Here is a 20,987-nt window from a genome sequence, read left to right on the forward strand (position 1 = left end):
AGTCACAACTAAACACCAAAGTTTAAAAACCTAATAAGCTACTTCTTAATAATGCAACCTTTACGGTGCATCTCTTGTTGTCACTATCATTTATAGTTTTTTTTAGTGCATGTTCCGTTTGTCTTTTACAGTGTCTGTCCTGGTTGTTATTTTTGCAGTGCATCTAATGTGCTTCCTGGTGGTATATTTTACAGTGTAACTTGTCTTTAATTGTTTTACCGCGTTGCTCTTGGTAATTTTTTACAGAATATCTCCAGGTCGTATGTTTTCTTACAGTCCATCTTGAGTTTACTGTAGTTTACAAGCGTATCTTTAGATTTTTTTTACAGTGCATGTCCTCTTCTGTTTGTTGCAGCTCCTGGTTTTATATTTTTACAGTGTATCATCTCTGTTCATTTTCTTTTACAGTGCATTTCATTTATGTTTATTTTTGACAGCATGTTGCTCAGCTGTAGTTCGTCCATGTCCCCACCAGATGGAGACAAAGCTCCATTACAGGTCATTCGTGTTCCAAAACAGATGTTTTGATGTTTTTTGTGAATATAAGTTACTTCTTAATAAGCAACGTCTCATTGAGTCAAGTTCAACTTTAAACTAGACATAATTTGTGCTTTAAAATTATCATTTGTGATAATAAAAAAAGAATAATCATATAAAAACACCCAAGTTACGCTTCTCATATGCGCATGCGTACTCGGACGTAATTCGTTTGGTTTTAACTTCCGGGGTTAAGGAGGCGGAGCCAGCAGCTGGACCCTATGGACCGTAAACATAGCATTTAGCTTGTCCAGTTAGCCTGGTTCTCAGCGGCTTGTGTTAAACTTCGTATCCGAGGACTGTGGTCCGGAATGGGTACGTCCCCCCTGGTTCCCCGTCTCGTTTGATCCCTTTAATCTTCCTGATTCCCGTAGCTTCATTAGCCAGCTAGCCCCACTTGTGCGGTCCGATCCGAACTCCATGTAATAATCCGTCATTTTTAACAAAGTGCGTCGTTTTCAAAGGTGTAAATGCTTCATGGACTCAAACTAACAGCTGGTTTACAGTCACATGCAGTTACACTTTAATTCGGGGCAGTTCAACACAGCAGAGTTTGATTATGTTAATAATAATTATCTAAAACATTCCAGATGTTAATGTGATGTGTTAACCTCTCGTCAAATCATCATTGGTTATTATTAGTGGCAGGAATGGAGCCGGTCCACAAATACTGTATTTATAGGACATGGAAGTTTACAGACTTCCAGAATTTAAGCCAAATGTGAACTTCTTCAGTAAAAACCTTCAATGCTGCTTAGTGACATATTTCTGGTTTTCTAACGATCAGACACTTCTTGAATTCTGAGGGTTTTTTTTTAATGGAGTCTGGGTTAGATGTTGAACTGGTTCATCAGTGGAAGCAAAGTTGATCTGGTTTGACTCAAGAGTCTTTATTTCAGCAGACGGTTTATGTTGGGATGAGTAGTTGTGTATTGGGACATGTATTTGCATGCTGGGACCCATTGTAGTTGCACACCGTCGATGTGTAGTTGAATGCTGGGACGAGTAGTTGCATGCTGGGACGAGTAGTTGAATGCTGGGACGAGTAGTTGAATTGTGGGACATGTAGTTGAATGGTGGGACGAGTAGTTGAATTCTGGGAGATGTAGTTGAATTGTGGGACATGTAGTTGCATGCTGGGACGAGTAGTTGCATTCTGGGACGAGTAGTTGAACTGTGGGACGAGTAACTGAACTGTGGGACATGTCGTTGAATGGTGGGACGTGTAATTGCATTCTGGGACGAGTAGTTGTGGGTTGAGGACGCGCTGGGACGTGGTGCAGACTCACCTGAAAGAAACTGAGCTCTGGTTGATGTCAGAATGTCTTCATCCACAGCCTCGTCTGTCCCTTTGTCCTCCTCTGTCCGCCTGTCCTCCCTGCGCCTCCTCGTACCTCCTCTCCGCCTCCTGACGGCAGCAATGTGGCAGATCGTACGGCAGCAAAGTGTGAAGCATTATGGGGAGCTGGGGGACTTTGTCTCCCTGGTAACGGCGGCTGTCCCCCAGCTCTTGACGGACAGACAGAGGACGCTGCTGCTGCTGGCTCTGAGGGCCAAGGTGAGCCACCTTTGACCTCGTCCTCCTCGTCCTCCTGCTTTTTAAATGACTCCGCACCGTCTCTTTCCCCAGGTCGCTCTGTCTGACCTCCATCCCCTGGACAGGACCTGCTCCGTCTCCAAGGCAATGGTGAGGCAGGACGTCCTCGTCCCGGTTTAGAGACCAGACTGTAGACAAAACATAGCCGACAGTGGTTCTAGTGGTTTGTCTTTTCTGTCAGGAGGTGGAGAAGGAGCTGAACAAGGAGCTGGACAAGGAGCTGGATGCTTGTCGGTCTACTCTATCAGCTCTGAGCAGAGACTGTCCCGTTGACTCTCGACGCCTCCTGCTGGTTGGTGTCGATTCAGCATCTCCTTTAATGCTTCACGGTTGCCACGACAACACTGTGTTTATCTTCTAGGAAGTGTTCGACCAGCGCTTTGACTCCGCCCTCCAGTCCCTCATATCTGACTTCCTGTCTAGGTTGGAGCAGCTGTTCCCCGCCCCCGACTTCAAACAGGTCAGTCAGCATGTTAGCCTGTTAGCATGTTAGCACGTGTAGCTGGTCGTCTCCTGACTTCTCTGTCTGTGTCTCTGTCAGGCTGCTTCCTGGCTCCACGCTGCCCACTCTGACCTGGAGGACTGTCTTCATCAGACAGACGAGGAGGAGCTAAAGCAGCTCCTGACCAATCAGAGCTGTTTACTGGGACGAGCTACGACCACAGGTACAGAACCAGAATCCAAGCAGAACCTGACTCGGTCCAGACTCATCTGACTCTTGGTTTCCTTCAGTTGGCGGTGACACTGAGAAGACCCTCCTCTCCGCCTGGTCCCACCCCCTCCTCACCAAACTGACTAATCCACACCCTCCTCCCGCTATCCCAGACGTCCAGTCAGACACCGTCCCTGACGTGGACTGTCCCCTGCAGCTGGACGTGGAGCTAGACCAGGGTAAGAGCCTAGAGTAACAGATCAGGGTACGAGCCCAGGGTATGAGTCTGGGGTAAGAGATTCGTCTCTCTGTCTGGTCCCACCTCCTCATCACCAAACTGAACAATCCACACCCTCCTCCCACCAACCCAGATGTCCAATCAGACACCGTCCCTGACGTGGACCGTCCCCTGCAGCTGGACATGGAGCTGGTGAAGGTGGAGGTGGTGGTGACGACAGAGGACGAACAGGAGGACACTGTGATCGGTCTGAACACGTCTGATGAGGACAGAGTCCAGCGTCCTATCACACCTGTGGAGGTGGAGGTGGACAGGTGAGACTCTTTGTCGTGTCCTGGACCGTCCACTGTCCCTAACACTGCTCTAATCTTCACCTTGTTCCCATCAGGTGGAAAGACTCACCTGGACACCTGGTCCAAGGGTCACCTGACACAGGTAACACACACACTGTAACACACACTAATACACACTATATGCATGTGTATTATAGTGTGTGTGTGTGTGCAGTGTATATTAGTGAGTATTAGAATGTGTATTACTGTGTATGGGTGTGTATTACTGTGTATTATCTTGTGTTCAGGTGAGTCATGCTCTCAGGTCCAAGCTAACGCGCTGTACAGCATTTCTCATAATTCCCAGCGTGTGGCCCACAGGTGTCCCGGGTGTTCCAGGTGTTTCATCTACCGCTCTCAGGTGAGTGTGTGTGTGTTACCGTGTGTGTTATAGTGTGTGAACACTTTTGAACAGCCGTAATTGTCTGCAGGTCATCCGACACCTACGCACCAACAAGTCCTGTGGGTCCGCCTTAACTGGGGTCACAGAGGAAGAGCCCCGGCCCACTGGGGAGGAGCCTCAGCCCACCCAGGTAGACCCCGCCCCCCCCGAGCCCCGTCCTGTTGGTACCCACTCCTGCTTCCAGTGCAACGCCGTCTTCAGAACCGGCGCCGAGCTCCTGTCACACCGGCGCAGTCATCGAGCGCGTCCAGTCTACCACTGCAGCCAGTGTGGCAAGAACTTCCACCACCTGTCCAGTCTGACCAACCACAAGCAGAGTCATCTGGATGAGGGCCAGAGCCGTCTGGATGGGAACCAGAGCCGTCTGGATGGGGAGGGCTTCCCCTGTAGCAGGTGTGATGAGGTGTTTGACTCGGCCAAGGAGCGGGACGCCCACCGCCTGCAGCACCGCCCCCCCGACCTGGGCTGCACCGTGTGCTCCCAGACCTTCAGTTCTCAGACTCAGCTGCTGAGGCACATGCAGAGCCACTCGGTGGAGGGGGCTCGGCCCCGGTACAGCTGTCGCTTCTGTGAGCAGACCTTCTCAGGTAAGAGCCCAAGGTAGAGGGGCTGCTCCTCGGGTCAAGGTTCCCATCTGTTTCTTGGTACATGTAGTTTAAATGATGCCTAAAGCTGTGTAACTACTTAGCCGCCTCCTCAGTGCTATCCTGTGCTCTTTACTCTGGTCGATTACGCCAGGCTTGTACCCCAGCCGTGTCCCCTATTCTCATACTCTTGGCTCTTACCCTGAGCCTTTACACTGTGCCCCTATGCTTGTTTCTGCAGGAGTGACCCAGCTTCGTATCCACCAGCGAACTCACGCCTCCCGCTCATTCCAGTGCGACCAGTGCCCCAAGACTTATGGCTCTCTCACTGGTTTGCACTCCCACCAGGCCAGCCACTCCACTGAGAGCCGCTTCCTTTGTCCTCAGTGCGGTAAACGCTTCAAAACCCGCGATGGCCTGGAGGGTCACCTTAGGACGCACACCGGTGAGAGGCCCTACCGCTGCCCCTACTGCCCCAAAGACTTCACCGCGCTTGCCGGCCTCAATGTGCACGTGCGGCGGCACACGGGGGAGCGGCCGTACGTGTGCACGGTTTGCGGTAAGGGCTGGCCGTCCGGAGGCGACCTGCAGAAACACATGAGGACTCACACTGGAGAACGGCCCTACGTCTGCCAGGACTGCGGCAAAGCCTTCTCCATCTCCTGCCACCTGACCGAACACCGCAGGATCCACACCGGTAAGACAGGATGCTCCCGAGCGGTGAAGTCCCGATCTGATCCGATCAGATAGATAACCACCTGTGCGTCTGTGTTCCAGGTGAGAAGCCGTTCTCGTGTCCAGAATGTGGTAAATGTTTACGGAGGAAGTTTGACCTGAAGAAGCACATGTTGTCCCACAGCAGCGTCCGTCCCTACGCCTGCACCTACTGTCCCAAGAGCTACACCCGCAAAACTCACCTGAACAGACACCTACTGACACATGGGACGGCCGACGGAGAGACCGGTGGAGATGACCCATCACCTGCTTCATGAATGATTTATCTGTGACACGTATGAATGTAACATATCCGAGTCTTACCCCAGGCTCGTACCCTGAGGTCTGACCCTGAGATCTCACCCTGAGGTCTCACCCTGAGGTCTCACCCTGAGGTCTCACCCCGAGGTCTCACCCTGAGGTCTCACCCTGAGGTCTCACCCTGAGGTCTGACCCTGAGGTCTTACCCTGAGGTCTGACCCTGAGATCTCACCCTGAGGTCTCACCCTGAGGTCTTACCCTGAGATCTCACCCTGAGGTCTCACCCTGAGGTCTTACCCTGAGGTCTCACCCCGAGGTCTTACCCTGAGGTCTTACCCTGAGGTCTCACCCCGAGGTCTTACCCTGAGGTCTCACCCTGAGGTCTTACCCTGTTGTCTCACCCCGAGGTCTTACCCTGAGATCTCACCCTGAGGTCTTACCCTGAGGTCTCACCCTGAGGTCTTACCCTGAGGTCTTACCCTGAGGTCTGACCCTGAGATCTCACCCTGAGGTCTGACCCTGAGGTCTGACCCTGAGATCTCACCCTGAGGTCTCACCCTGAGGTCTCACCCTGAGATCTCACCCTGAGGTCTCACCCTGAGGTCTGACCCTAGGTGTCCTGCATGTGTTCGGCATCATGTCCGATCCAGAGAAACCCTGGCAGTGTTCCTGTGTGACGTGTGCAGACGTTAATCAGACCAGACCAAAGGCTGTCGGGATTTGAACAAACTTTATTATCATGGTCCTGCGTGACAGGGAGAACACTGTCTAGTCGTCGTCGTCGGTTCCCGTCTTTTCAATGACTTTCCTCATCCACCGGGTCATCCTGAACAGGTGGGTGTAGAAGCCATACTTCCCGTCGCGGTCGCAGCCCTCGCCCCACGACACGATGCCGATCTGGTACCAGCGGTTTTCAGCCGGGTACTGAACAGACGAGGACGTTTAGATTTCACAACTCGTTCAACGTGTTTCCAATAAAAGTAAAAACTAATAAACACAAACGACATCACAGAGGTTTTTATCGTGTGTGTTATTGCTCTCACCTTCATCACAAATGGTCCACCGCTGTCTCCCTCACAGGCGTCACCTCGTTCGCTGGCACCTGGTTTATGACCTGCAACAGAGACAGGTGGACAGGTAAGAGACAGGTGGACAGGTAAGAGACAGGTGGACAGAAACAGGTGGACAGGTAAGAGACAGGTAGAAGATGAGACATTACCGGCACAGAACATGTTATCAGTGATCCTGACAGATGTGGATGCGCGGCAGGTGTCCTGTTCCACGATTGGTAGGTGGATTTGCTGGAGGACGGTGGGGAGGTTTCTCTGTGCAGGGTTCCAGGTTTCCTTCAGGTTCCCCCAGCCGGTCACTCTGCCCTTAAAACCCTCGGACATCAGCCTGGAAATGGGAAATGGACATGGAGGTAAGAGACCGGTAGTGGACACGAATTAACAAGATCAGTGAAGCTGGAGCCTCCTCAGGTAATACTAGTCCTCCTGGCCTTTCTTGCAAAGCAAACTAGTATTTGGTACAAAGCACAACTTGTCTTCTGTAATGGATCCTGAATCCTTGTCCTCTTTGACCATCCTGGTGAAATTAGGGGACAGAGAACGTTTGTCTTACGTCCTGGCGACCTTCTTGCTGGGCAGGCAGACCGGGTGGATCTCATCGGAGAACTCGATTGGCCGTCTCATGTGCAGCAGAGCGATGTCACGGTTCAGATTCTCCTTCCAGTTGTACTTCGGGTGCACGATGATCTCGTCAATGGCTACGATCTTCTCTGTGCCGCGTTCAAACCTGGACGAAAGACGTCCTCATCAGTGGGCAGGAGTGTTATCAGAGAACTCACCGGGACAAGGAAGGACGTCCTACTTGGCTCGGTAGTGTTTCCCCAGGCGGACCAGGATGTCGTCGGCGGTGAAGTTCTTGTTCCAGGGCGGGTAGAGGATGCAGTGAGCCGCCGTGACGATCCACTGATCACTGACCAGACTGGCTCCACACAGCAGCTCCTGGGGCCTTCGCTTGTACAACATCACCTGCCTTCAGACCAAAGACAGGGTCAGTCCACGTCCCGGGTAAGACACAGGTAGGAGACAGGTAAGAGACAGGTGGACAGGTACTCGTGGTTACCATGGTGCTGACCAGAGCTGTATATTAGAGAGAATCTGTCCGACTCAAATCACGGGCGCCATGTTTGCTACATCAGATGTTAGATTCTACAGTGTGTGTTTAAATAAATGTCTTATTTTCACCAATAACAGGCCTATAAATGTTATTACCAACGTCTGTCAATATGTCACTTAAATATCCCAGCGTCTACTTCCTTTAAATATGTTAAACGTAAAATGCTTTGTAGCCCAATCACCTCATCAGTCATGGAGCTGTGTTTACCTTCTCCTCAGTCTCCGTGTTCATCCATCACCGTTAAAAGGTTCAAAATTATAAATACTCAGAAGTAGTGAAATTAAACCAGTCTTACTGTTATTTACTGTTATTTAGTATTATCATTATAGCATCAGCATGCTAGCCATGATAACTGCTATCTGCATGGACATAAACTACATGAACACATGGGTTCCACAGTATATATGACGCTAGCTGCTATTTTTCTAAGCCTTAGGCTAGATAACTAGCTAGCATAAGGCTAGCGTAAGGCTAGCATGATCCTGTGCTGGAGCCGTAGGCTGAGCACTGTGGCTTATTTTAACTTTTAATCCAACTTCATCCTCTGTTATTGCCACTTCTCTATGGGTGAATATTGGTTGTATCTAACATGGCGCCTATGAAACACGTGACCAGCTCAGAACCAATCAGCATAGAGGGACAGATCAGACGCTCTGTTCCCTGGTTGGACAGACTCTCTAATATATACGGCTCTGGTGCTGATTGGTGGAGTCCTGGTTACCATGGTGCTGAAGCCACTTCGGCATCGTCGCCCCCGACGATACGTTTCTCCCTGTATGAGTCCACCAGCTCGTCCTCCTTCGAGTCTTTCTTGCCCACCTTTTCAAACAGGGGACGCTGTCCACAATCTAGAGACGTCAGGGAGACAGTCATTAGTCACTGACCGGACAGACCAGACGATGGAGGACACTGAAGACACGTCTCCATGGAGGACAAGGAGGACACTCACCACTCTCTCCTTGTCCAAAGGTACGAGGGCTGAAAAACATTTTTTTAGCTGGACCCAGGACGGAGCGCTCCATGCCCTCTGTCTCCGTCGTCTCCTGTCCACCAACCACAGGGTCATCTAGGACACACAGGTTGACAGGTAAGAGACAGGTAAGAGACAAGTGGACAGGTGGACCAGTAGGAAGCAGGTGGACAGGTAAGACACAGGTTAGAGAAAGGTGGACGGCTGATGTCCTCTACCACACAGCTCCAGGTCACAGTAGTCCACGGTGATGTTCCCAGAGACGTGTACGTAGCACCAGGGGCCCTCGGGGTCGTTGTCCGGGTTCCTGCACTTGTTGGCCTGCAGAGAAACCTCAGGGATGAACTCCTTGTCTGCACTGAGAGACGTCGCCTCTGGAGACGTCCACTCTAGACAGGTGTGTCCCCCTAAGGTAACGCTGAGGTCCCCGACGTAGTCTATGCCATAACTGGGCAAACAGGTTCCGGTTTGGACCGGTTTGGGGGCCAAGGTGGGGGGGACAAAGTCCTCACCTGGAAGGAGAAGCACACTGCGTCCATTAGACACCAGCTAACATTGGGTTCAGTTGGTTCTGGATCTGATACGTGCCACATCTGGGGACCCTGCAGGACTCTTTCTGGACCGTGGGGTCTTGGGTGAAGCACCAGGGTCCGTCTGAGCGGGCGTCAGGGTTCCTGCAGAAGTTCTCCTTCAGGATGCTGCCGGGCTCAGAAACGTTGAACTCCCTGGATGAAGAAACACCAGGAACCGCTAGCTGTTAGCTTGCTGTTAGCTGTGTATTTGCTGGCTTTTAGCTGGTTGTTAGCATGTTGTTAGCATTCTGTTAGCTTTTAGCAGGTTGTTAGCTGTTAGTTAGCTCTCTGTTAGCTGTGAGCTCACTCTTAGCTCCCTGTTAGCATTTAGCTGGTTGATAGCAGTTACTTGCAGTTACTTACATCTGTTAGCTCCCTGTTAGCTGGCTGTTAGTTAGCTCTCTGTTAGCTTTCTGTTAACTGCCTGTTAGTTCACTGTTATCTGTTAGCTCTTTGTTAGTTCCCTGTTAGCTAGCTGTTAGCTCCTCATTAGCCTGCTGCTACCTGCTGATGGGATGGGGGAAGCTGTATCTCCAGTGTTGACATGGTCGTCCTGATTTGGTGATGTTGACGTCTCCCTGGTAGTTGAATCCCTGACCAGAGACACATTGACCTGAGGACATGTGTCCAACGTTAGTCAAAATGAGGACACATGTCCAATGTTTGCAAAAATGAGAACACGTGTTCAACGTCCACTCTCTTGTCTCATTTACCTTCTATACACTGTCTCACCAGGAAGATGGTCTGCTCTGTTCTCGTCAGCTGAGTTCCTTGACAGTCTGGAGAGCACAGATGGACACAGGGACACGGGGGACAGACGTGGTGTCAGATGTTTGTGTCCTCGCTGTGTCCTGGACTTTGTTCGTGTTTGTGCAGCTGAATAAACTCTACTCAAACAAACACTGCTACGTACATCCAACGCTCACATCACACACACCTCAGCTGCAGGCTAAGCTAGTCTATGCTATGCTAAGCTAAGCTGAGCCTGTCCTGGAGAACTGATGCAGTCATTAACCCTTTTCCAGTTGGTTCCTTATTAAATGACCACAGATGCAGAAGAAGAAGTCATTGGAGGAATGCGAGCTAAGCTAAGCTAATCTCATTCTACTCACCCAGGTATTTCTTCCAGAAGGTTTCCTGAAGGGAACAGAGTTGGTTTTGTGGTTAGACTTTGACCTGATCTCAGTTATTTTTCTATAAACGTCAGAGTGAACATGAACCCCTACGGTTTTATCGGGCTGCTCGAAAACCTCTCGGGCTTCTTCGTGGTCGCAGATTTCCTCCACGCACTCCCTCTCCAGGTTCCCTGAGGAGACACGGGCCATCGATGGGTCATTTTAACGGGTCACAACCAGACATTCAGGGCAGAATCGGGTCAGAATCAGACCTTCTTGACATCTTACCTGGTTTCATCTCCTCAAATAACTGGTTGGCCCGTCGGTTCCGCACCAGAACCTGTGACGCCAACTGGCTGTTGAGAAAAACTGGAGATAGAGGAGAAGAGAATCAATGTGAAACCAGTTTCAGGTCCAGAAGCAACGTGTCTAGAACCTAGAACCTGAACCAGCGTCACTTGAAAGGAGAAGCTGGTACCGTGGTTAGCTGCACAGATGTGCAGCAGGAACAGCAGCAGAACAGCAGCTGGTTTAGACGTCGGGTCCACCATGATCCAGAACCCCAGAACAAGAACCACCTCAGAACCTCAGAACCTCAGATCCAGATCCAGCAGTCTTCAGCCTGTGCCTGTCTCTGTCTCCAATCTCTTTGGTTTTCGGGGGGGGTCGGTTATGGGGCTGGTTGGGGGTATTGACCGGGGGGTCAAAGGCCGATGAGTGGGACATGTTTACCGTGACGCAATCAAATATTTATCCCCCCACCCCTGATACTGAGGTGAAAGTCTGTCACAGCAATAATCCTCAGAGTTTAAACGTTTATCCCCCCACCCCATGAACCTGCCCCCTGGTGGTCGCCCCCACCCCATGAACCTGCCCCCTGGTGGTCACCCCCCCCACCCCATGAACCTGCCCCCTGGAGGCTAAATCCTTGAGATCAGAGGAGCAGTGGAAGGTGTTTACAGGGTTTATCAGATCAGTTCCAGCGTAAATGAAGGAGGCGACACCTGCTCCACACTAAGCAGCTGTAATCCCTCCTCCTGCTCCTCCTGCTCCTCCTGCTCCTCCTCCTCTAAATGGATTAACAGCAGAAACCAGGGCACCGACCACAAACAGGGACGAGAAGAAACCTCGACCGGCGCAGGAGGAAGGATTTTGGACGGTTTCCACGGACCTGCAGCAACCTGAGATTTTTCCAACCACCTCCTCATCCTCATCCTCAGCTAGCCTACTCTGCTAAATGCTAACTGGCTCATCTGCTACGACGCATTCATAACTATCTGTAACTGAACCTACCTGTAGCTGCAGTACCTTAGCCTACTCTGACTGTAGCTTCATCTAGCACTTTAAATAGCTAGCATTAACGTAGCCGAACTTCTTACTTAGCTTTGTAACTAGCCTGTTTATGAGTCGTTTAACATAACAGTTTTACGAGCTACGAATATTTTAGCCTAGTCTGATTCCTCTTCATTTAGCAGATCAATTAGCTAACCTTAATGTAGCCTAGCTTCTTACTCAGCTTTGTAACTTAGTCTGTTTATAAGCTAACCTCATTTAACAGAACTTTGGGTTGGCCTTGTACTACAAAGCCAAGTTACAATCTAGCTAGCAATAATTTAGCCTAGCCTTGAAGTACCAGCATCTAGCAGTTTAATTAGCTAGCATAAACACAGCCTAGCTTCCGACATAGATTTGTAACTTAGCCTGTTTATAAGATAACCTCGTTTTACACAACTGTGAGTTAGCCTTACTAGGAATGTGTAGCTAGCACTAACAATGCCTAGCTTATTAAATAGCTTTGTAACTAAAAACCACTTATAAGATAACCCCATTTGATATTTGGGTTAGCCTTGTATTACAGAGCTTAGTTATAATCTAGCTAGCATAATCTAACTAGAAATTTTGCAGTTCAGTCAGCTAATCTTAATATAGCCTAGCTTCGTACTTAGCTTTACTACCTAACCTGTTTGTCAATTAAGCAGGTTTTACACTGTAAATTAGGTGTTTTACAATCTTAGCTAGCAATAATATAGCCTAGCCTTGCAGTAGCAACTCCTAGCAATTTAATTAGCATCGTTGTTGATTATAAATTAGTTTCAATGGAAGTTTATTTGTGTTATGATTCAGAAGAATGAATAAGTGTATGAAAAATAATAATTCACTGTTTTAAAGTTAGCAAGCAATAAATTAGCTGTAGCTGTTAGCGACACAGACATGGATCCAGACGGAGAAGAAGTCGACGTATTTTCAGAGACAGAAGACCCGATTCCTCTGAGAGCAGAGGAGGAGGAGGAGGAGGAAGAGGAGGAGGAGGAGGAGGAGGAGGATGCTCGGGTCTTCAACGCTTGGATGCAGCAGTACAGAGGCGGAGAAAGACTGAAGAAGACGAGCGAGAAGGGGGAGGAGGAGAAGGAGGAGGAAGGGGAGTCAGAGGGAGGAATGCCTAAGAGCAGGGGCGGCGTAGAACCGACGCTTCAGATGAAGCTCGACCGCCGAGCTTCGCTACCAAGTCCGGTAAGTCCAGCGTTAAAACCGTAACCAAGCACAGACCAGGGGTCAAAGTAATACTAGTGCTTTTCCTTTCAAGTGCCTTTCTGGGGTATCTTATTTTGAAAAATGAAAAGGGAAACGGTAAGTGAGCCAATGAGAAGGGTCCCAGTAGGGCTGGGTATCGTTTAAAAAAATAAAAAAAAAGGTTGATACCAGTGCCGATACCAGTACCCTTAAAACGATACCATTTTTCATTTTTTTTACTTAACTTACCATTAATCATGCAAATAGAAAACAGTTGTTTAAATGTCACCACTCCTCTCCATTCAAAGGATTTCAAAGTGTTCAACACACAAACGCTGAGTACAGTTAGCATAGTAGCCATTTATGTGTTACCTGAAGTTATTTTTTTTCTAGATGAGGTGAAGCTTTGATACCACTCTGTCCTGGGTTGTCTCAGCCCTCAGTCCCAGACTCCAAGCAAAAAGAAAGCTGCGTTTAAAGGAAGAAGCTAATGTTAATGAAGCCATGAAATCTGAGCCACGTTGAGACAAAGCACTTTATATTTGGGGAAGAACTGATTGTACTGAGGACATAATACTTTATGTGTCTCCACTGGTCCCTCTTGGTGTCTTTGTCCTCAAATGTCCCATGGAGAGGACCAACGTGCTGTTTAGCGTCTTCCATCTTTATGGGTTGGTTCTGCTGCCTGTCACTAGCTGGTGCTAACGCTAACGCTACTTGGACAAACTGAGATGCGTTCACAGTCGTTCTGGGTTCAGATCATTAATCACATTAATGGTGTTGATGGATTAATCAGATTAATTAATGTGTTCATTTTGACGTCCTAGCTGTGAAGAGTGGTCCCTGGTAGGATGAGAGGTTATTCATTCAGCTCAGACGGGGTCCCAGAGAAGGAGGGAAACCTTCTCTTCATCCATTTTTAGCTGCAGCTCAGAGAAGATGCTCGTCAGCTCCGAGCCACTAATGAGGCTTTTAATTAACGGGATCAGAGAGCAGCCAGGAACTAAACCCCAGAGGAGGAACTTGACTCAAAGCTGGTCTCTGTGTCCAGGCCGCCCTCTCAGCCATGCAGCTGTCTCGTCTCCACTCGTCCACTCGGGCTCCGGTGACGGCGAGGGTCCTGTTGCGTCGCTCCTCCTCCCGACGCCTCCTCCCCTCACCACAGGAGGCCGACGCCCCCCCTCCAGTGGAGCGGAGGACGTCTTTGATACCCACAATCCCTGAGGCCGTGCCCCCCGAGAGGCGGGCGCAGTTCAGGAGGCGCAACGTCATGTCTCTGGTGGGTGTACACGACTACTTTACTTTACTTTACTTTACTTTACTTTACTTTACTTTACTTTCTGTGGCTACGATATGTTACTTTACTTTACTTTACTTTACTTTACTTTACTTTACTTTACTTTACTTTACTTACTTACTTTTTGGTACAATGTACTTTACTTTAGTTTACTTATTTCTTACTTTACATTACTTACTTTACACGAGATACTTTTACATAACTTTAAGTTTTACATTTACTAACCATCAACTTTACTTACGCATGGTTTACCGACTACTTTACTTTACTTTACTTTACTTTACTTTACTTTACTTTACTTTACTTTACTTTACTTTATTCACTTTAGGTTAAGCTATTTTATTTTACCCTCAACTTTACGTTCTTTACTCTATTTTATATTATTTAGATCAGCAACTTCATTAAATACTTTAGGTAAAGCTACTTTATTTTACCATCAACTTTACGTAGTGTTTATCTATTTTAATTTAGCATCAACTTAACTTTACATGAAGATACTTTACATAAAGTTAAGTTACTTTACTTTAGCATCAACTTTATTAACAGCATAGTTTTACCACAGACTTGACTTGACTTTACTTTAAAGTCACTTTATTTTATTTTAACATCAACTTTATTCACTTTAGGTAAAGCTACTTTATTTTACAGCTTACGGGTTTATCTTTTAATTTAAAAGCAACTTTATTTTATTTTCACATCAAATTCACTTTACTAAAGCTTACTTTATTTTAACCATAATTTATATGTTTACTATTTATAACTTACAACAACTTATTGGGTACAGTGTTACTTTTACACAAAGTTACTTTACATAAAGTTACTTTATTTTACTTTAACATCAACTTTTCTTTACATAGAGTTTATCTATTTTACTTTAGCATCTTGGCTATAGATGTTACTTACTTTAACATCTACTTTACGTTTCTTTTATTTTACGTAAAGTTTCTTTATTTTATTTTAACATCACTGTTACTTATAGTTTATCTATTTTAATTTAACAGCTACTTTACTTTACATAACTTTGTAGATGTTGTAGCTGAGCTTTGGCAGCCTTTGTGTTTCAGAGCGACGCCTACAGCGTTTGTCTGATCTGTCACAAGGACCTGAACGGAGGATCCGGTGGAACCAGAGAGCTGCCGTGTACACACACCTTCCACAGAGAGGTAACACATCCAGGAAGCAGCTGCTCCATCAAATAGGGATCATGATAAAACGTCTGATTGTTGGTGGGATTGATGATGTGGAGGAGGTGGCGGGTTATAGGTGTTATAGGTAATGTGGATTTAACCACTGAAGCTGCTGGTCTGCTGTGCCTCATGGTTCTGGTCCTGGTTCTGATCCGTGTTTCATTTGTCTGCAGTGTATAGAGGAGTGGTTGTGGAGGAAACAGTCCTGTCCGACGTGTCACGTTGAGGTGTCCATGTCACAGTCCGTCTGCTGGAACTCCACAGGACTCAAAGTCCCCTGAGACCCCCAACCACCGCCCCCCATCCTGGACCAGAACTGGGCTGGAGGCTGGAGCATTTAAGAGCTGGTTGTTCTGATGAAACCACAGTAACCTCACTCACTGTCTTCACAGTTTCTTCTTCTTGGAAATGTCTCCTGTAAATAAAAGATCTGAAAAACTGTCATCAGGCTGTGTCGTCCCTCTGTAAATATATACCTGTGCACCACAACAAATTCTACACCATGTCACATAAAATCATGTGTCCTAACAAAAACAAGGCAAACTAATTATAGTAAAACATATTTTTATTTGTATTATTAACCTGTTGTGTCTTGTTATCACTCCACACTTCCTGTTTAAATAATTTGCATTCTCTGAATTCAGTTGTAAATGAATAATAATAAAACAGGAACCTGTATGTGGAGGGGACAGCGCCCCCACTGTGTCTGCGGCCAGAGGCGGCGCTGCAGGCGGAAGTGCTGCACCTGTTCCACCTGTTGATGACGTCGTCTTCTACTTGTACTTCTACTTCTGCTCCACAACACCTGGAGCCCACAACACCGGGGACGTCTGTGGAAGCGTCCGGCTCTTAGTCCTGCAGAGAAAAGGGGGTCGATGGATAAACTGAAGCGGGTTCTGAGCGGCCAGGATGACGGGGACGGGTCCGGAGTTCTGGAGGTGTGTTTGTTGTTGTTAGCCTGTTGTTAGCCTGTTGTTAGCCTGTTAGCGGCTGTGTTATATGAGGAGTCTGGTTTAGAGATGAAAGGAGGAATTAAACCTGATTCACGAGTCAGGGAAAAAAAAAAAAAACGGAACTTGACCGAGAATCTTCGTGTTTTAAGATTTATTTTATTATCTCAGTGATCTGGTGACAGACATCAGTGTTTTTGTCATTACTTCACAAATATGAACTTTATTTAAGTACTTCGGCATATTTATTATTACTGTAGAGTCAGTAAAATGAACTGTGTAAACTAGGATGTTCCTGCTCCGGTCTGTTTAATGAGTTTTAATGAGGTTTGCTGAGGTTTCCTAATATTGACAATTTAAGTCAAACATGAAGGACGAGTTCACCCAGAGACAGTGATGAAGATGATGATGATGATGGTGATGATGATGGTGATGAAGATGATGATGGTGATGGTGATGAAGATGATGATGATGATGATGAAGATGATGATGGTGATGGTGATGAAGATGATGATGATGATGGTGATGATGATGATGGTGATGGTGATGAAGATGATGATGGTGATGATGGTGATGATGATGATGATGGTGATGGTGATGGTGATGATGATGAAGATGATGATGATGATGATGATAAAGATGATGTGTCTGCAGAGAGCCAATGAGGCGTCTACGCTGTCGTGTGGGACGAGGATGAAGTGTTTTGCCTTCTCCTTTATTTTGGGCGTCCTCTGCTCCGTCCTGGTGAGTTGACCACTGCGTTCCTATGGCAACAGCATGATTTTTATCCTTTGATCTGCTTGCGTCCATGGTAACAGCTCATCTTTTTTTGGGGGGGGCTCTTTTAACTTTTTTGGTCTTTCTCCTCCTCTTGCTTTCTTATGGGCGTCCATCGTTTCCACGGTGACGTCCTGCCTCTCTTGTCCTTTCCTTTTTCCCTGTGCTTCCGTGGTAACAGCAGCGCACCCGTCTGTATCCAGGGAAACAGCTTGCCTGTCCTCCCCATCTTCCGTTTCCGTGGTAACACCACCTCTGTGTGTGTGTCTTCTCCTCTGTTGTGTGGTTGTTGCTATAGAAACGGTCACTTGTGACGTCTGTGTCCATGGTAACGGCCTTCCTTCCCCCCGTTGCTATGGTAACGGCCTCTCTCTCTGTTTGATCAGGGTTCCTGTTTGTTGTTCATCCCGTCCCTGGGCCTCGCTTTGTTCGCTGTCTTCTACAGTGTGGGAAACATCCTCGCTCTAGCCAGGTACGACCAGAACCATCTGAACCAGAACCATCTGGACTAGAACCAGTCAGACTCAAACAGGGTGTAGACCATAGACTGTATACAAAGATAGCACTGCTCCTTAAGTGAAGAGAAAGCTAGTAGAGCTCCCCCTGGTGGCTGGCTGCAGTATAGTCACAAGCTCCACCCCCTCCATGTTAGTGGGCGGGACTTGCAAATAGTTTGACCACTGAAAGAAGGTGGAGCCATGTTGTAGTCCATGTTTATATACAGTCTATGGTTGCTGCAGTTGGTTACCTCCATCCCTGATGCTGAGGAACTACATTACCCATCATGCATGCGTTGTGAGTGTAAGACAGAACCTGAGGAACCTTTGATGTGTTGCGGTTTCAGCACCATGTTCCTGGTCGGTCCATGGCGCCAGGTGAGGACCATGTGTGCTAAGGAGCGAGCGCTAGCTACCATCATCATGTTGGTGAGAACAAACATCCCGACGTTACCTGTGAACACCTGTAGCTTCCTGTGAACACCTGTAACTTCCTGTGAACACCTGTAGCTTCCTGTGAACACCTGTAGCTTCCTGTGAACACCTGTAACTTCCTGTGAACACCTGTAGCTACCTGTGAACACCTGTAACTTCCTGTGAACACCTGTAGCTTCCTGTGAACACCTGTAGCTTCCTGTGAACACCTGTAACTTCCTGTGAACACCTGTAACTTCCTGTGAACACCTGTAGCTTCCTGTGAACACCTGTAGCTTCCTGTCTTTCTGACCTGTGTCTGTCTGCCCAGGTGTGTCTGCTGCTGACGCTGTGCGCTGCTTTCTGGGTAAGAACCAAATGTTCTGAGAGCAGTTTGTTCTGTTGTCGGGTCTTTGAGTGATGTCCTTGTGTCCTCCACAGTGGCGGAACAACACCCTCGCTCTGGTGTTCTGTGTCCTACAGTTCCTGGCCTTCACCTGGTAACACACACACACACATTAACACACATTAACACACATTAACACACATTAACACACATTAACACACACTTAACACCTGATCTTGTCGGTCTCTTCGTACAGGTACGGCCTCTCATACATCCCCTTCGCCAGGTAACACAACTTTACTTTACTTTAGATATAAACGTCATTATTTTTACTGTAACATTTATGTAAACTTTATGTAACATTGATTTACTTTAGATGTAAACCTGTTTATTTTACTGTAACCTTTGTGTAAAATTTACATACATGCTACTTTACGTTAGATGTAAACTTATTTATTTTACGGTAACCTTTATTTGTACTTTACATGAACATTACTTTACCTTAGATGTAAACATACACGTGTTACAGTAGCATTTATGTAAATTGTATGTAAATTTTACTTTACATTAGACATACGTTTACTTATTTTACTTTACAAACAACTTTACTTTAACACTTATGTAAATTTTATACAACCTTTACTTTACATGTTAACCTACTTATACTTACTTTTAATGTGAATTTTTCATTTGTCCTATCTGTCTTCCAGGGACGCCGTCTTCAAATTATGCTCACTCTGCTTCTAGACCACCTCCCCCCCTCCTCCCCCTCCTCCCCCCTCCTCCCTCCCCTCTGTGACTCGCCTCCTGTCTGACCAATCAGGATGCAGGACACTGAGTGGTGTGTATCCAGTCATCACCTGGACTGTTACCACGTTTTATCTGTTTTGTTTTGAGTGTAGCTTCTCTTTTTACGTCATCTTTTATATTCATGTGCTTATTTTACACTCGTTAGCATTAGCATTAGCTGTACATACACCTTCACTGATGGATTTCTGACTTTGTGCAATGCAGTTGTACGTCTGTTTTTTATTAGTCATTTCTGTCACTATATTTCAACATTGGTCAACAAACATTTCGGTTAAGGCAATGATGGTATTTGGCTAACGATGCTAATGTTTGTCTTTTTTCCACTACATTTCAACGATGGTCTGAAAACATTCATCAACTTTATATCAACTTCCTAAAATGACTGAAACCATCCTTGAAATAAATACTTAACATGTATTTTAGTGTTTTAGTTTGCCCCAAGTCCCGCCCACTAATGTGGAAGGGGCGGAGCCTATGACCTATACCACAGCCAGCCACCAAGGGGAGCTGTTCCATCATCCATCTTTATTTATGATCTATGTTCAGCCACCAGGGGGCGATCAAATCCTTAATCTGATCTCAGGACATGAAAAAAGTGTTTGTTCAGAATCGGTCCCAACTTTTTAGGTCATTTTGTCACGTTTCCTCAAATAAAAAGATATTTTATCGTAGCCTGTTCCGCTCTCGGTTGATTTCTCTTTGAAGGTTATTTCTGAAAAGCTGCTTTTTTCTTAATTAGACGTGATGTTATTAAAACGTGAACATCATGCTAACGTGATCACCATGCTAACATGTTAACATGGTGACTGATATAAAGTTGACAACCATGCCACCAACCACTTTGCTAACAAGCTAACATGATACCACACTAACATGCTAACATGAACAACATGCTAACATGATGACTAACATAAAACTCATAACATGAACATGATCCTAACATGCTAAAATGAACACCATGCTAACATGGTGACTGATATGACGCTCATAACATGAACAAGACACTAACATGCTAACGTGAACATCATGCTAATGTGAACATCATGTTAACGTGATCACCATGCTAATGTGAACAACATGGTAACATGTTAACATCAACCCTACATTTACATGCTAACACGGTGACAAAGCTGATAGCATGAACACCACACTAACATGCTAACATGAACAACATGCTAACATGATCACTAATATAAAACTGATAACATGAACACCATGCTAACAAGCTAACATGGTCACTGATATAATGTCACACACACATTTAAATTAATTTATTTCTTTTGTGTCTTTATTGTTGAGTGTTTTGAAGAAGAAGCTGAGTGTTTTTTTTTGTGGTTCTGCTGGATGTTTTGGAGGAAGCCTCCCGTGCGTTGACCTGCCGCCTGGTTAAACCGCTAAAGCCGCTAATCTCCAACGGCTGATTAAAAACGGATCGGGTGTCTTTCCAGATGTTGACCTATCCTGCATTACATGCTAATCTCAGCAGCTAATGCTGTTTTGACATTTAACCTCCATGACGGGACGGGACGCCGGTTCCACCTGGTCCACGAGACCGGTTCGGTTCTTTCCCTGTAGCTTAGCATGATGCTACAGCCACCGTGCTTGGCTGCAGAGATCTTGTCTTGTCTGATCTAGTCTTAGAGGAAGAGGAGCTGAGGGGCCGGTGGTGTTAGCGTGGTGTGGAGTGAGAGTGTGGAGGGGAGGGAGGGGGTTTGGTTCAGGTTGTGGTGGTGCTGTGGGGGGGTGGGGGTGGGGTGGGGGGCTGTGGAGGGGGGGCGGGGGGTCTGGGTCCTCTGGTTGTTGGTGTTCAGTGTTGATCCGTCACTCTGGATTATTCCACCTGTCGGCTCCAGGTACGTTCAGCTTTAACTGCACATCCAGCAAAATATCAAATATATTTAACATGTGTAATAATTAAATATAGATTAAATATATTTAACCTATGTAATGATTAAATATTCATTAAATATTAACCATAGATTAAATATTAAATATATTTAACATGTGTAATGAATAAACATAGATTAAATATTATAGAT

General features: G+C 46.7%; 4 protein-coding genes across 4 annotated transcripts; 3 read left to right on the plus strand and 1 right to left on the minus strand.

Annotated features, from left to right (window-relative positions):
• The first annotated feature begins 718 nt into the window (after positions 1-718).
• LOC125000645 (zinc finger protein 569-like) lies at positions 719-5,872 on the plus strand. Its single transcript, XM_047576243.1, has 13 exons — positions 719-852; positions 1,875-2,095; positions 2,168-2,224; positions 2,316-2,426; positions 2,496-2,594; positions 2,676-2,799; positions 2,867-3,025; positions 3,158-3,338; positions 3,413-3,459; positions 3,605-3,717; positions 3,788-4,346; positions 4,585-5,040; positions 5,121-5,872. The coding sequence occupies exons 1-13, from the start codon at positions 849-851 to the stop codon at positions 5,333-5,335; spliced, it is 2,346 nt and encodes a 781-aa protein (XP_047432199.1). The 5' UTR covers positions 719-848; the 3' UTR covers positions 5,336-5,872.
• Positions 5,873-6,031: 159 nt separating this feature from the next.
• f2 (coagulation factor II (thrombin)) lies at positions 6,032-10,812 on the minus strand. Its single transcript, XM_047576245.1, has 15 exons — positions 10,638-10,812; positions 10,448-10,528; positions 10,271-10,350; positions 10,157-10,181; positions 9,758-9,823; positions 9,549-9,657; positions 9,061-9,197; positions 8,691-8,984; positions 8,452-8,568; positions 8,224-8,350; positions 7,191-7,358; positions 6,942-7,115; positions 6,538-6,716; positions 6,362-6,432; positions 6,032-6,242 (listed from the first exon to the last, which is right to left on the minus strand). The coding sequence occupies exons 1-15, from the start codon at positions 10,708-10,710 to the stop codon at positions 6,087-6,089; spliced, it is 1,857 nt and encodes a 618-aa protein (XP_047432201.1). The 5' UTR covers positions 10,711-10,812; the 3' UTR covers positions 6,032-6,086.
• A 252-nt stretch (positions 10,813-11,064) lies between these two features.
• LOC125000676 (E3 ubiquitin-protein ligase CIP8-like) lies at positions 11,065-15,592 on the plus strand. Its single transcript, XM_047576296.1, has 4 exons — positions 11,065-12,670; positions 13,722-13,949; positions 15,032-15,130; positions 15,328-15,592. The coding sequence occupies exons 1-4, from the start codon at positions 12,371-12,373 to the stop codon at positions 15,433-15,435; spliced, it is 735 nt and encodes a 244-aa protein (XP_047432252.1). The 5' UTR covers positions 11,065-12,370; the 3' UTR covers positions 15,436-15,592.
• Positions 15,593-15,910: 318 nt separating this feature from the next.
• LOC125000683 (vesicle transport protein SFT2B-like) lies at positions 15,911-19,619 on the plus strand. Its single transcript, XM_047576304.1, has 8 exons — positions 15,911-16,092; positions 16,759-16,848; positions 17,268-17,353; positions 17,726-17,807; positions 18,124-18,159; positions 18,234-18,292; positions 18,395-18,424; positions 18,849-19,619. The coding sequence occupies exons 1-8, from the start codon at positions 16,030-16,032 to the stop codon at positions 18,883-18,885; spliced, it is 483 nt and encodes a 160-aa protein (XP_047432260.1). The 5' UTR covers positions 15,911-16,029; the 3' UTR covers positions 18,886-19,619.
• The last annotated feature ends 1,368 nt before the right edge of the window (positions 19,620-20,987 follow it).

This window comes from Mugil cephalus, chromosome 23 (genome assembly GCF_022458985.1).
Source record: "Mugil cephalus isolate CIBA_MC_2020 chromosome 23, CIBA_Mcephalus_1.1, whole genome shotgun sequence".
NCBI lineage: Eukaryota > Metazoa > Chordata > Actinopteri > Mugiliformes > Mugilidae > Mugil > Mugil cephalus.